At 44.2% G+C, this 15307-nt stretch overlaps 1 protein-coding gene across 1 annotated transcript in view; it reads right to left on the minus strand.

Annotated features, from left to right (window-relative positions):
• Positions 1–15075, minus strand: part of CLIC4 (CLIC family member 4) — a 251494-nt gene extending 236419 nt beyond the window's left edge. Inside the window, exon 1 of the mRNA XM_086956394.1 lies at positions 14795–15075. Coding sequence (XP_086812520.1) covers positions 14795–14872 — 78 coding nt within the window. The 5' untranslated portion in view covers positions 14873–15075. The remainder of the gene's footprint in view (positions 1–14794) is intronic.
• Between the last annotated feature and the right edge of the window lie 232 nt (positions 15076–15307).

The raw sequence follows: 15307 nt of genomic DNA on the forward strand, positions 1-15307 counted from the left end.
TGTAGGGACGGCTATGGGTGTCAGTCCCTTTTGCTCTATGTACATTTGCCCACTTGTACTACTCACGGTCCCAAATCTATTTCCAAGAATTTGTCATGGGTTCATACCCATGTATTCTACCTGACCATACCGAACTTCCCTAACTTTCCTGGGTAAGTCTGGGGTTCACGTTCAATCTTACCATTACTTCACAGGGTGTGGACATGTTACCTCTTTACAAGGCTGTCTCTATACAGGTTTAGTCCCTTTCTCAATTGTTCTTCACCCAGTTTACATTAGGCCTTATTGCTTTACAATGTCGATTTTTCATTGCTATGTTGTTTACAGGGAAGTAGGGGTGATGTTATCTTATTCATTCATTCTGTTCTTCTCCGTTTTCTTTATTTCTCATGCTGTTCTTTGCCTCGTGTCATACCTGTCTGGCCAGTGGGTGTGTCTGGATGTAAGGATCGGTGCTCTCTTGTTCTTCTTTTGGTTTTTTATCTTATTTGTTGTGTTAGAAGAAAAGGAGATATGTAGTATTCTAGTTTACTATCCATTCTTGTGTATACCATTTCCACCACATGCCTTGCCAGTAGAATGTTACAGTATGATGCTGTACTACGGAATGTTGGGTGCCTGTCAAGAAAAGCCAGTTACGATAGGGCTGAGAAGCATGCTGTCTGCTCCTGGTGGGGCTCATCTACTTATCTCCAATAAACCATCTTCAACAACATCTCTATGTGTGGACTTCATCACTACACTCCCCCTGACCAGAAAGAAGCGACCACTCTGTACACAACAAAGCGTTACACCAGTCTCCACCAATACAGCTCAGCATTCTCCCCCCTTTCCAGACCAGTGTCACAAAAGATTGAAGCGGGCAGGCGAAGTCCTTGTGCAGCACACCATTCTACAACTGGTCTTGCTTTTCTCCTATAAAGCATGAAAGTGTGTATTGGAATTTTAAAAAATGCTCTAATAAATAAAATAAATAAAAAACAGTGGCAGCATTGAACTCCAGTAATAAGCATACAAGATCTGGACCCTGATGGTCAATATGGAATTTATAGCCTTTTACATTTTTTTAAACAGATTTTATTGGGTTTTAAAAAGGACATTTGGCCACTTAGGCCTCAAAGTACACACAGGATGTTGATATAAGTACACCCAAAAGGAAAAACAACAAGATAACGCGTAGAGTGATGCCCACCCAAATGCCACCTTTTTAAATGTTTTTCAACTCCACATAAGTACAGTCTACTCAATAAAACATAAATACACCCCACTTATATCCATTCTGTACCACATAGCGACAATCCACATACGCTCCACAGCATGAAAAATAATTCCCTTCAACATAATTTCACTCAATGCCACAGTTTCACACCACACAATTCAACTCCACACATTTCCATCCCACACCATTTAATACCACAACAAACCACATAATTATGCTCCACAACACAACTCCACCACACACCACATACATCCAATCCACACCACAGAATTCCACACCATGCCACAAAATTCAACACCACACTACATAATTCCACTCCCCTACATGCCGTTCCACAGCACACAATACCACTCCACATAATTACGCACAACACCACTCCACATAATTCCAGTGCACTCAATACCACATAATTACCATTCACATAGTTCCACTGCACACTTTGCCACATAATTCCACAGCACATAACTTCACTCCACACCACACAATTCCACCCAACACAATTCCACAACTACCTATTTCAATCCAACCCACATAATTCCACTCCACATCATATGCATCCACTCCACTCTACAACACATGACTAAAAGACATTGTCATTGACAACATCAATAGCTCTCAGATTACCAACACCTATTGGCTTTGCCAATGCTTGTTGTTAATTGTGCCCAGAATTCTGCAGAAGCAGGACCTACCTCAGAAGTCACAGCCAGACTTCAAAGTAAATGTGGAGTCTAACAAATGTGAATACGGGTTTCCCTTATTGTACAAAACATACTGATGTTTTGTAATCTAAATACTTCAAATGAGTGAAGTGTGTTCATAGCCTACCAAAGTGCTATTCCAAATAGAAGTATTACCAGCCATTACAGTTATGTTATGCTGTGCACAAATCAACCTAATCCTTTTCAAAAACAATGTCCAAGTGGTCATTGACCTTTACTTTTCTGTAAATTATATGAGACAATGTTCAGAGCACCCAATATGAGTAAGCTTTCACTGACTAGCACATTTACCACTGGGTAACCAAGAAAACCAAGAGTCCTAACTAACCTTTGAAAACCAGTATCGAGCATCCTGGGCAAGTAAGGTGAACATGAAATTTCACCTTTGAGATTGCCAGGTGCTCCAAAAAGCCAATAGGAGCTGGAGAATAAGCCTTACATTAACATCTTCTTTGAAAAAAATCGGTGTGTATTGAGGAATTCCCAGGAAACACACTGCAGTGCTTTAAGAGATCTTCTATTTTAGGGCAGCGGGATATGTGATGCTACATGGTGTGAGAGGAATCAACTAGCAGTATTTTTTCTAAACACAAATTGACTGCAGCCGTTTATGGGGGAACTGCCAGACAAAAAACTGTCCCGTATATACCAGTCCCTAGTGCGGCACTGTTCCCCAGACCTACCGAGGTTGCGGGAGGCGTGGATGGGGGATGTTGGGGAATTAGAGGAGGAAGACTGGATGGAGGCCCTGGCAAGTCCCAGGGGGGCGGCTATTTCCACATGTCTGAGACTTGTACAATTCAAATACCTTCACCGTACATATTTCACCGGGGAGTGCCTGTGGAAGGCGGGTATGATAGGGTCCCCTGAATGCCTGCGATGTGGCTCGGAGGTAGGCACACTTTTGCACACAACATGGGATTGACCAGCGCTGCATTGGTTCTGGACCGGGGTCTTTCGATGTCTATCAGAAGTATTGACATGGGAACTGTCCAGAGAACCGAAATTGGCCATGTTGCATGTTATGGAGGGGGCTAGAGGCAATCGATATAAACGTCACCTATTGTTGCTTGGTTTGACCTTGGCCAAACGTGACATAGCTAGAGCTTGGAAGGCGCCTCTGGCCCTGCCTCTGGCCACCTGGAGGAATGGCATGGACTTTTGTATGGGGCTGGAGCAGCCTGTTTTCCTAGCCAGTGGTTGCCCCCGTAAGCACTTTCGGATTTGGAAAAGGTGGGCGGACTACAGAGGGCTGGACCTGGACCAAACCCCCTCCCCCCCCCCCCCCCGGAAAACGACTCCACTCTGACATTTTAATCATTCGGGAGTGCTGGAGCACATTGGTAGTGCCCTGACGGTTTTGGCATGTGATCAGTGTTTCTCTTATTGGTCTCAGTAAACTGGTACATGGTAGCAGCGCAACCAGGGGGGTGTGGGTGTGGGGGGGGGGTGTTCGTATTGTACGAAAATGTTCGACACTGCTGTGCCTGCTTCACTGATGTGTGCAACAGAACCCGGTTATCGGGACTTTGCATTTATATTTGTGCAGACTAATAAAATGTGTTTTGAAAAAAAAAAACAATTTGACTGCAGTTCATTCTCTACAATGAAAAATGTCCTAGCTATTGTGAAAGAAGGTTTCACTTCAATTCAGGACACTGAGGATCGTATTATGCTTTAAACTTTCACTATTCATTATCTTGGCAGCCGACAGATTCAGAACCAAAATTGAAGCGAGGCACTTCAAATACCATGAGTCCAACCAAAATGTCAGAGATCAACCGATCAGATAGGTCAGGCACCAAATAAGAACAACCAAAGGAACTGCACCTTCTCTTTCTTCATGTATTAGTTCCAATCAGGATATCTGCTTCACTGCTAGTAGTGCTTCTGTTGGCACCTACAAAATAACTCCGTGAAAACTCACTCCACAAAACTTCCAAGCGGTTTCAAAACAGCATAAATTCAGACCAAGACACATAATTATGCAAATCACCATGTTTGTTAACCTGACAAGATACACACTTAAATGTGCAAATTGAAACCATAATATAAAAATATGCTTATTACCAAACAAAGTCTAATGTCACCAAATAGAAGAGTGGGAAGGATGGTTTCGATCCTCCTCGGTAGTTTAATCCTCACGTCCAGGTCCTTAATAAAATCTAAACTTTCCTCCACAATAGTTCAGAACTGTGTCAGGACCAGAGGCTTGGATTATGCTGGTTTAAAGCTTGCTTACCACCAAGGATGCCATACTCATGACACGCTTAAAGTAAAACGTCTTAAAAGTTGAATCTGATGATCAGTCAGCCACCTTCAGAATGTCTTCCAGCCGTCCGACATCACCAATGGGACGATCAGGCTATTGAGGGGGGGAGAGACAGGCTTAATAAGATCAGTAGTTGTTTGGCTGCAGCTGGTCTGATATCCCCAACTAATGCTTTATACGTCCTGACACACTTGAGCACACAAAGCTTTGGGTGATCTGGCAAAGACGGGTAAAGGATCATCTTGGTCTTAGTGTTGCATGCCACCATAATGTAATACCATCAGGTATAAAAATTCTGGAAGGCAGATCAAATGCTCTTACATCCAAATCTTTTTTACCCTAACCAAACATAAAAGCATTGCTGGCTTACCCGTAGGTTTTTTCGAAGTAGATAGAAAAATTTTAGCCTGCCAGCATTCGAAAATACAAAGACCTAAACTGATGTTTAATACTCAGAAATATTTGCATTTCAACAGATGAGAACACCTAACACCTCTTAAGAGCCTGCAAGTCAAAGGAAGATCCCCCATTGGGACCACATGGCATGGTTCATGGCCAGCCAAAATTGACAATCTGACCGTATTGATCATACGGTATGCCAGACCCTTCTGAGATAACTGAAATAAAAAGTTAGAATTATGCACTATATCTGAACACATGGGACCCAGATTCCGTCCCATACACCAACATGACCATCTGCGCCAAGCAGAGCCATGTTGTTTAGAGGTATAGTCTGCCTATGCCCTTCAGATGAGGTCTGATGCATGCTTTAAAAGGCCCCAGGCCCCCCAGAGTCCCGGGTATTCCTCCATGCCATGAGCATGATTGACCCATCCAGCAGCAACGTGAGTAAGTTGCTCATGGCATCCATCAGCATTTTTGGACTCTGAGAAGTAGGATTTGAGAATTGGAAATCACGCTTGAGATCTTCAAATTGGATTTACCAGGATCAAGGACATCTACCTGTCAACCTGGAGATCAGTGCAAAGGTCAGGAATGCATAGCCCTGGAACTAGCCCCAACCTTGCATGAATATATCTGTTGCTAACGCAGGGGGGTCTAGTCTCGAACTGAGGCATGTGTTGCATAAGCTGGTGGTCGAGGCAAGACACAAACAAGTCCACCTGGCAAGGACCCTGTGTGTTCATGATCAAGCGAGAAAAACCCGATCCAGTTTCCAGTCACTGAACTTCTTTAAATGTCTGGAATTCCAATCTGCAATGTGACTGAATTTCCTCAGAAGGTATCCTGAAATGACCAAGATCCTCTTGTTGAGGCATAAGTGCCAGCAATCCATGGCGAGATCTGCTAATACCTTTGATGTAGTCTCCCCGAGACAGCTGATGTATCGGACTGCCAACACATTTGTCTATTTGTAGAAGGATGGAGCACAACACTCTGTCTCTTGGAAGAGAACGCACTGCTAAGGATCCGGCGAGCAGGTCTCAGCAGTTGATGTCCAACTCTTTCTTGCTCTGATCTGCCTACAGTGGTGATGTCTCCTAAGTGAGGGCCCAATCCAAAAGTGGGGCTTCAGATTCTATAACCACATCTGGTACTGGTCTGAAGATGGCCCTGCTGTTCCAGCCATAATTTGATCAAGCCACCATTGCATCGCCATCTTAGCATCCACTGAAAACCTGGCCATGGCAGTATAGGAAAGACCCTTCCACAGGTGAGTTGCCTTCAACCTCTGAGGAGCTGGGTAGTGCAAGAGGGTCGGGGAAGAAAGAAAAAAGAAAAAAAAGTCTCCTGGCCTGGTAGAAGATGCCAGGAGACGAAATATCCTGGCCAGATATGAGTGAGATAAAAACTCTTTCATTACGGCATAATCGAGAATCCTGTCAGGACATTGAATTTTAATTTATATATCAAAAAGGTAAATGTCCAACAAAGATCATCAGAGCATATCAAGGCACACTAACTTTGAGTGAAAACGCATTACATATTTTTCCAAAATAACTTAAGTCATAAGGTGAACATGAAATATTCTTGTAATCACAATTATAATCAGTTTTCTTATAAGAAGAATTATATATAAATAGACAAATATATCACAAGAAGTAATAAAATACTAAAACCAACAACTTATCCACATTCCCTCCCCGCTTTGCTTCAGTTAAATAACTAGTGATAGCTGGTGGAATATCATGAGAAAAGATATCTTGGACCAGATGTACAACAGTGTTTTGCGACTCTCGAAATTAGGAAGGGGCGTCCCTTCTTAATAGCGAATCACAATGGAATGTACCAAACACTCACAGTTTACCACCTACTTCAAGTAGGTGTTAAGCCACTCGCAAACGTCCCATTTGTGAGTGTGTGCGAAAATATTTTTTTAAGAGCAGGCCGTGGTACCAAAGACCACTGCCTGTTCTTAAAAAATAAACAAATTTAAACGTTTAATTTTTCTTTTTTAAATGCATCTCGGAAAAGGGATGCATTAAAAAAAGAACTGCTTTATTTAAAAAAGCAGTCACAGACATGGTGGTCTGCTGACCCCAGCAGGCCACCATCCCTGTAAGTGCTAGCTATTTCTAATGAGGGTCGCAAATAGTACCTCCCTCATTAATATTAATGAGGCAGACAATTTACGACCCCATTAGGAATCGCCAACAGTGTCTAAGACACTTTTGTAAATTGCGTTTTGCGAGTCGCATAGAGACACAATTTGTGAGTCGCAAAATGTAAGGGTCATACATTTGGCCCCAAATACATTAAAGTAGCTGTGTGCATTTCTTACTTAACAGTGAAATAGTCAGCAGCAGCTGGTGTTCAGAGGATATTAATTTAGTTTTGGCATGGATATTGAAAGTGAAAGAATTTGTTGAATTCCTATTGGAGTGAAAAAATATGTTTTTCTGTTGCAATAGCTTCTACCATATGTACGGGAAAGAGGACAATGCAGACTTGGAAGCTGTCGCATTTATTAGCCTTGCTTCAGTAAACAGAGGAGAGATGCATATATTTCTCGAATGCAGAAATATTTTACGATAATTCCATCAGACGCGTTGGAATCATCTACAAGTTTTCTCTCTTAGTTTATTATGATTTAGATAACATTTAGAATTAATGTTATTTGATTTTAGAAAACAAAAGTCATACGTAAAATGTAAAAAAAAAAAAAGAAGAAACCCCTTATGATGTGTTTCTCACACCCTCCTTTAGCAAGCCAACAACATCAAAGCTCACTCACCATGTACCTTTTCCCAGGCAAGCATGAAAACAAATTAAGATGGCAGGCTAGGAGAGGTCATACCCTTATGTTTTGTCTAGTGCTTGGGACATAAACTAAAACGTATTCACAACAATTACCCCACTCCTCTTATCTCTCAAACAGCTTTTTCTTTAGTTATGTTGAGGACTAGATCAGAAAAAACTTTCCCTGTGTTGTGAAACATTGTTATGGCCCAGATTACCTTTTTTATTAGATGATGCCCCTCTTTCCTTCAGAAGTGCTTCGGCCATTTCTTTCTGTACGTGTGCGAGATGGAACACTAGTCCACAATCACTTAACTGATAACCACTTATGTTATAAAATGAACGTTTCGTTTTCTGAAGTAGTTATTTCAATAACATGTTGTCAGAGCCTAGTCTAGTGCACTGAGTGTGCCAGGGCGTGTAATCCAAATGCTGCTGGTGGGCCTGCAGCACTGGTTGTACCATCCACAGAAGCAGCATTTTAAAATATGTCTAAGGTCTGCCATTGCAGAGCCTGCGTGCAGTCTGGTACTGTCATGCTGACCAAGTGCACCACTTGCCAGTCCCTAAACCTTCCCTTTTATTCATATCAGTCACCCCTATAGTAGGCCCAACGGTAGGGTGCATTGTAAGAATAAGGTAGGACAAGCCCTGATGTGTGTGGCATGTCCTAATAGTGAATTACAGCCATTTTCGTTTTTCACTATTGCAAGGCTACCTGTTCTCCATAGGCCAGAATGGGCTGTTAGAATTGTTATATTTTATAATGCTAACAGGCTCAGGGAACATGGTAGAAATTCGATTTTAGTATGCCTGAAATCAGAATAATAAAATACATCTTTTAGTAAAGTTTATTTTAATATTCTGTGTTTGCAAATACCACTTTTAGAAAGTAGGTATTTGCTTGTCTAACCATTCAAACCTGTCTCTGCTAGTTTGTGTATTCCTATGTTTGGTTTCTGTGAGTGACAGGGCCGTAGCACTAGAGCGCTGCCCTGCTCCTCACAAAAGATGGCGCCCGATGTCTGCGCCTGGGGGGCAGAGGACCGTGAGCCTATCGAGCCCTAAATCGGCTCGGGAATGATGGCAGAAGTCCCAGGAGGGGAGAGCAACCAAGAAGGTGGAGTACAATCCAACAAGGGGAGAGAAACGCACAATAAAGACTTTGTGTGTTTTTAAAAAGCGGCGAGAATAAAATGACTGAGACTGACACTAGATAGAGTGAGGGCGATAGCTAGATAGATAAGATAGAGTGAGGGCGATAGAGTGAGTGCGATAGATGGATAGATAGATTGAGGGCGATAGATAGATGGATAGATAGAGTGAGGGCGATAGAGTGAGGGCAATAGATAGATAGATAGATAGATAGAGTGAGGGCGATAGATAGTGTAATTTATGTGGCATGTAATTATGTGGCACTGAGTGGTATTATGAGGAGTGTATGTTGTATTCAGTAGAGTGTAATTGTGTGGCGTGTAATTATGTGGCACTGAGTGGTATTGTTTGGAGTGTATGTTGCATTGAGTGCAGAGTAATTATGTAGCATATAATTATGTGGCACTGAGTGTGTGAGGGTGCAGAGTGTGAGGGTGCAGAGAGTGTGAGGGTGCAAAGAGTGTGAGGGTGCAAAGAGTGTGAGGGTGCAGAGAGTGTGAGGGTGCAGAGAGTGTGAGGGTGCAGAGTGTGTGAGGGTGCAGAGAGTGTGAGGGTGCAGAGTGTGTGGGGGTGCAGAGTGTGTGAAGGTGCAGAGTGTGTATGGCCAAAAGTAGTCTGAGGGCGCAGTGTGTGTGGACTTAAGTAGTGTGAGGGAACAGTGTGTGTGGCCTAAAGTAGTGTGAGGGTGCAGTGTGTGAGACCTAAAGTAGTGTGAGGGCGCAGTTTGTGTAGCCTAAAGTAGTGTGAGGGCGCAGTGTGTGTGTGGCCGTCTCAGTGTGTGTGTTGTGGCACAGTTAAATGCATGTTTATGCCTGAATGGTCTTTTTTTTATAAGGAATGTAGCAGTTTGTTTCTTTGTTTGGTGACTGTATTGTGTAATAGTTCTATTTTATGTCCGTGAAAAATACCGGAAATTTTTGTGATAAATAACAGTGAAAACTGCAGACAGGTGTTTTCAATTGTGTGTAATTTGTTATTGTTTAAAAAATTAGGGATAGGAGTGAAGTCATAATGCGTGCGATAAACAAAGAGGGGTGCAGTGTGTGAGGGTGCAGTGTGTGAGGGTGTAGTGTGTGTGAGGGTGCAGAGTGCGTGAGGGTGCAGAGTGCGTGAGGGTGCAGAGTGACGAAGTTTAAAGCAGGACATTTGGGAGGGGGCAGCCTTCGTGTGTCTTTAAAAAGTAAAAAGCTATTTACAAAAAGCGACAGTACTATACGCAGAGAATGCTACTCACAGAGAGGGTGGAAATGGGGAAAGATTTCAGCAGATAGGGTGCAAAACGAGGGAGTTCACACACTAGGAGTCACAAGGAAGGTGCGAACCAGGAGGACATGAAACGCGTAACACTGTTGTACTCTCCGGGAGCAGCGAAAAGTGTGCACTTTGAGAGTGCAAGGAGGAGTCTCACAGATAAGTGTAGGAAAACATAGGAACCCGCTCGCCATTGTTAAAAGCTCTTAGTGCATCCTGCAACAAGATGAGGCTAAACCACGTTAAATCTCGTACATGGTGTTTTAACCAACTCTTGTAGCCCTGCTTGTCCGCCTCATATTTGTTCAAAGCCTTTTCATAGCGGTAAGTGATGCAAAGACTAGAAAGATGTCCAGGCGCAAGACGAGCATGCTCGACAATTCGAACTCAGTCTTGGCGATCCGGTCGTGAATGAGAGCTATTTGAAAAAGCAAACAAAAGCAAAAGAACGGGTGGGAGGTAGTGGTGTGGGGAAGCTTCCGCACGGGGAGATTAAGTGAAGTGGGAGCATACTAACTGTGTTTGTACCACAGAAATGACCTGTTCCAAAAGGGGATGGCTGCTGCGTGTAGGGGGACGATACAATGGAAATGCAAATAAAATTAAAAGGGATGGCAGGGAAACAAGGCATTAACATGGAAGAGAAGGGAACGGACGTGAACTGAGAGTGTTGGGGGGGGGCGGAGCATGGGGGAAGGAGAGGGAAGAGTAGAGTGAGATGTAACCCAGAGGAGGGATATAAGTGCAATACGGGAAGTTTGAAAGAGCTTTGGGAACAAGCTATGCACGTTCTATGCTGGGGGAGGGCCATTAAAGGAAGAAGGCGGAGAGGAGCCTGTAAGAACTCGGACATCAAAGGAAGGGTGGGAGGGACGTTGGCGAGCGAGGGGTGAGTGGGTGTGCAGCCTGGTGAGCTGAAGTGGCGGCGGAGCGCAGCGCACGCACAAGCAATGCGTATGGTTGTGCTCACATGCACTGTACCCAATCCGCAGTTTGGGTAGACTTTTGAAATCCTTACTTTAATCTCACCAAACAAGTATTGCTAAAGCAATGCTATAGGCGAGACTTAAAAAGGGATGGAAATCTGGGCTCCTCTGAGAAGATGATCTTGCGAGGGTGAAGAGTCAGGCAATAACTAAAGCAGTTATTTAAGATGAATTACGAGTGGTATTAGAAGGATTAAAGGGGGTATTCTCCTTTCTGGATATTAGTCAGGATTTCTACTGAAGGGCATTTTTATCCTCATAAATACAATGATCTGCGTTGTATAAGGCTATGCAATGATGATATATTTGTAATGAATTTGGTTTTTATGTCATGTGAAATACTTTCATCACGTCAGTGGAAGATCTGACCTCTTGTTAGGAGAACTGGCCCAGCAGGGGAGGGGGTTGGGGGGAGCGCGACAGGTGAGGGAAGGTGGATACATTTCCTGGGTGTGGCATTCTTTATGCATATATCTTCATTTTGTATTGTATTGTATTTTGAAAATCACAATAAAGAATTTATAAATCCAAAAAAGAAAAATTAAATGCATGTTTTATAATAATCACTGCAAAAAACAACATGTTTTGTTTAGCTAGAAAACATACTTTAGTCTATTTTGGGGGGGGATATACAGCTGAATAAACACTGATAAGCACTGATTCTAAAAGGTTTGCAAAACCCTGAGAAAACACCACTGAAATCCACACAAAAATAAACACTAGCCTAATTATACCACCCAGTTTTCCGAAATTGACGCTGCTCAGCATCACATCCACCACACTGCTCGAAAACAAAGCAAACCAGTTGTCTGGGCCAATAGCCATCCAAACTTAACAGTCATTGACAAGTTCATAGCCTTTCCTCTGTACGGTGAATTAGAAATCAGTAGAGATTTTAATTAGAGGTGTGAGCTGTATAAGAAGTCAGTATTAAGTAGGGGGACAATAAGGCACGACACTTCACTAAACAACAGCATTGCGCTGCTTCTGCAGTTTGTTAGAAAACGCATTCCTTTTTAAAACTAAATTCAAACTTGAAATGCACCTTTACTGGTTTAACATGTGTTAGATGGACGCTTTGTGATCCTTTGTATTCATTCCTACAAAGAACAGTCCCAAAAGTCAAAAGGCAACCAACTACTGTTTTGCATGAAATGGCCCTTTGTGATGTGAAGCTATGACATGAGATTCACGCTCATAAACTAATGTATGTGTTGCAGTCCAGAGGAAGTAGAAAGTAGGGACTGCACCATGCTAGGTGTGAAATGAGGGATCAGCAATTCAATGCTGGAGAGCAGGTGCTCATAATTAGGAGTTCAACGCTAAGTGTTATCTGCAGGGCGTTGTTTGATGGGTAATCTGGAGAGGTCAAAGGCTGGGTTTAATAAATTGGATGTCCTACACTCGGTGCAATGAACCAGGGTAACATGCTGGGTGTCATTTTTGGGATTTAGACTCTTTGGGTGATGTTGAATATCTGAATATGTTTAGGTGAGGTAAAAATCAGATCCTCTCTGGGGTGGCAGAACAGCCTGCTGTTGAGGAACTAAAATGAGTTGCCACTACGAGGAGTTGTCATATGCTGAGACTGGTTAGGTTTGGTCTCATGTCTAGGTTCGCTTACTTGTAAAGAGTGTGACAGCAAGAGCACAGGGTAGAAATGCTCAAGCTGCCACTTCTTTAACATTGATAATTATCCGGGTACTATTCAATTGCATAAATGTTTGCTTTCCTGTGCCATTAAAGACAGAAGCCAATTACACGCAGCAGTATTTGAATAACATGAAAGAAGCACTCCAGCCTAAACTGCAAGACATCAGTGGAGGGACACTGTCCAGACGTGTGTCCATTTCCCATGGTGCTCACAGAGTTAAGCTGCACCTCATCGAAGTCTAATGTTCCTAAAGCACATGGTACATAGGTAGCACAATAATGTACACGTGGGTCCTCCTTTGTAACACTACTCAGATGAGCTAAAACTATGAAAGAACAGATGCCAACCACAGGGATCTGGAGTGATCAAGAAAAGTTAGATCACTTTTTTGCTGCATATCGTGGCTTGAATAGAGAGGTTCACTTTTTCTGATCTCAATGTCAATATTGACCAATACTGTGAGTCTTTTACAGGGCCTGGTGCCACATTTTTTGCACGTTGGGCTACTTACATTGAGTATGATTTGCAGGGAACAGTAATACCAAATACTTGGTTGGAAGGGTGTGTGATGTGGTCACCGCCTTACCGCCATTTCCAGCACCCGAAGGGGTAGCGGTGGACCACCTGTGATGTAACCATCTATTATCTTTATCACGCGTGACATGAGGGCACGTTTAAAACCAAGTGCATTTGTGCAAATGCTGGTTCTGCCTACTGGGTGGGAAGGGAAGGATGCACCACAGTGGAAAGCTGCATAATGAGTGAGTGTTTTCTCTATGAATACGTTGTAGGGAAATGAAAGCTCTTCTACTTGGTGCAAAAGGCTGTCCCATATTGATTTTCTTGGTATCCATGTTAGTGTGCACAATACATTGTCCTAAGGTAGATGTATTATGAGCAGACCCGGTTCGAGAGGGTGGGCCAGGGCCACCCAAGGAAAACCGTGGCCCACCCAAGGCCATTCAGAACTGAAAAACAAGTGTTTTTCACCTAATGTCTCACAGGGCATGCACTCCTGTGTGCTCTCCCTTATCGTTTATTTTAATGATTACCAGTATTATATAGGCGACTTTCAGGCCTGGGGAGAGGTGTGAAGTCAGCAGTGTTTACTAGCGGCTACGATTACCAGCATGGATATCCATACATACACTTCAACGCTTTGCAAAGTAAAAAGCAGCCAAAGTTTTTTTTAAAACATGAAAAGCTGTAAAGTGGCTCTTTAGGGCGCAGCAGAAACATTTCTGCTGCTGCACATGACCAGGAGCATGCTGCAGTCTTAAAGTTCTGCAGAACACCCCTTCCCCAAAGTTAGAAACACATGAAAGAAAGCTAAGTATGATGCTCTTTAGGTGCTGATCATTGTGTCAAAAATGTCAAGCGCAGACAGATGCCAATGCCTAAAATATCAGAGCGATTAAATACTTTGTTGTTTTTTGGCCCTATCCACTCATCTTCATGGCCCATCCATGCTTCTTTACGGCCCACCCAAAGAAAAAATTCTAGAGCCGGGCCTGATTATGAGGACTAGACAGTTCATCTTCCTTGCTCCAAAATGGGTGTCGGGTAGAGTTGGCATCTCGCCTGCAAAAACAGTTGGTGATCTGAGCGGGCGTCATACGAAGTGAGTTAAAAGAGGTTGCTGGATGTGGTGTCAGATCCAGAAGGATGCCCGATGTCTATGGTAACGTGTGTCATGTGGTGACGCAAGGCTGTCCAACATGGTGCAGTGTAGAGGCCGAAGGTGTAGGGTGTGTGGTCTGAATTGAACTGTAGCTTCCAGGTGTGGTCTGTGGTGGTGCTACATAATGGGTGTATTCTTCTGGGACGCTGTGCGTGCAGGCCAATCGGGTACTGGCTGTGGGTATGGGTGTGGTGTGCGATTACACCACACTGAGTGTGCAGTCTGCGGCTAAGCGGCTAGTATGATCTTAAAAAGTAGTTTTGGCCTTTGTGTGGGGTGTTCCCTAGTGGGTAGTTATTGGAAGTTCCCCATTCTGGGTGTGGTCTGCTGGGGGCGGGGGCGGCATACTTATATTGCTGTGCCTGGACAGATCCCTCAGTTGGTAAAATTTCCGCGAGCACTGTGCGCGGCAATCTTAGTGCGTGTTTTTGAAATGCCATGCTGTATATGGTGAAGGCATGAGTGCGGTGCTAGGGATGTCTGAGACACTAGGCTGGCCTGCTCTAGGAAATGTCCGCTTGTGCTCTGAGGGGTGCGAGAGGTGGGGGCCGTTCCACGGCATAATACCCTGCCCTGGCGGGAGCGACACAATCACTTAAAGCCGCACCGCTTGAGACTGCCCGCGCATAAACAGAGGCGGCCAGTAGACCCACCTTCACGAAGAGCTCGATGTGTACGTCTTTGTCCTCCTCGCGCAGCCCGTTGTGGTTATGAGGCACCGAAAGAGCCATCTCCTTGCGCGCGCTGCTCCGGGCTCGCGCCGCTCCAACCGTCCCACGGGGCTCGCGCTGCACCTACGGCTCTTCAGGGCTCACTCTCCTCTCACTAGCACCCCGAAGTCTCGCGCTTCTCGGTCTCTGGTGTCACTTCGGACCCGGCCTTGCACAGTCCTTCTGGCGCCCTCCTTGTCCTCGAACCCCTCCCGTTATCCCCCTCCTCAGCTGCCCTGGATGCTCCCGTTAGCAGCAGCCCGAGCCCCGCCTGCTCTCTTGCGAGTCCCGCCTCTTTCTCCTCCCACAGAAGAAACCAGCGGTAAATAACGGGCCCAGACTACACACCAGCCAGTGACTAATAGGACCGGCAGCACGTTGAAACAGAAGAAGGCACTGTGCCAGTCAATGACTAATCTGATCTATCGGTGCCAGCCCGTGACTAATATACTATAC

Source organism: Lissotriton vulgaris, chromosome 2_1 (assembly GCF_964263255.1).
Source record: "Lissotriton vulgaris chromosome 2_1, aLisVul1.2, whole genome shotgun sequence".
NCBI classification, from domain to species: Eukaryota; Metazoa; Chordata; class Amphibia; order Caudata; family Salamandridae; genus Lissotriton; species Lissotriton vulgaris.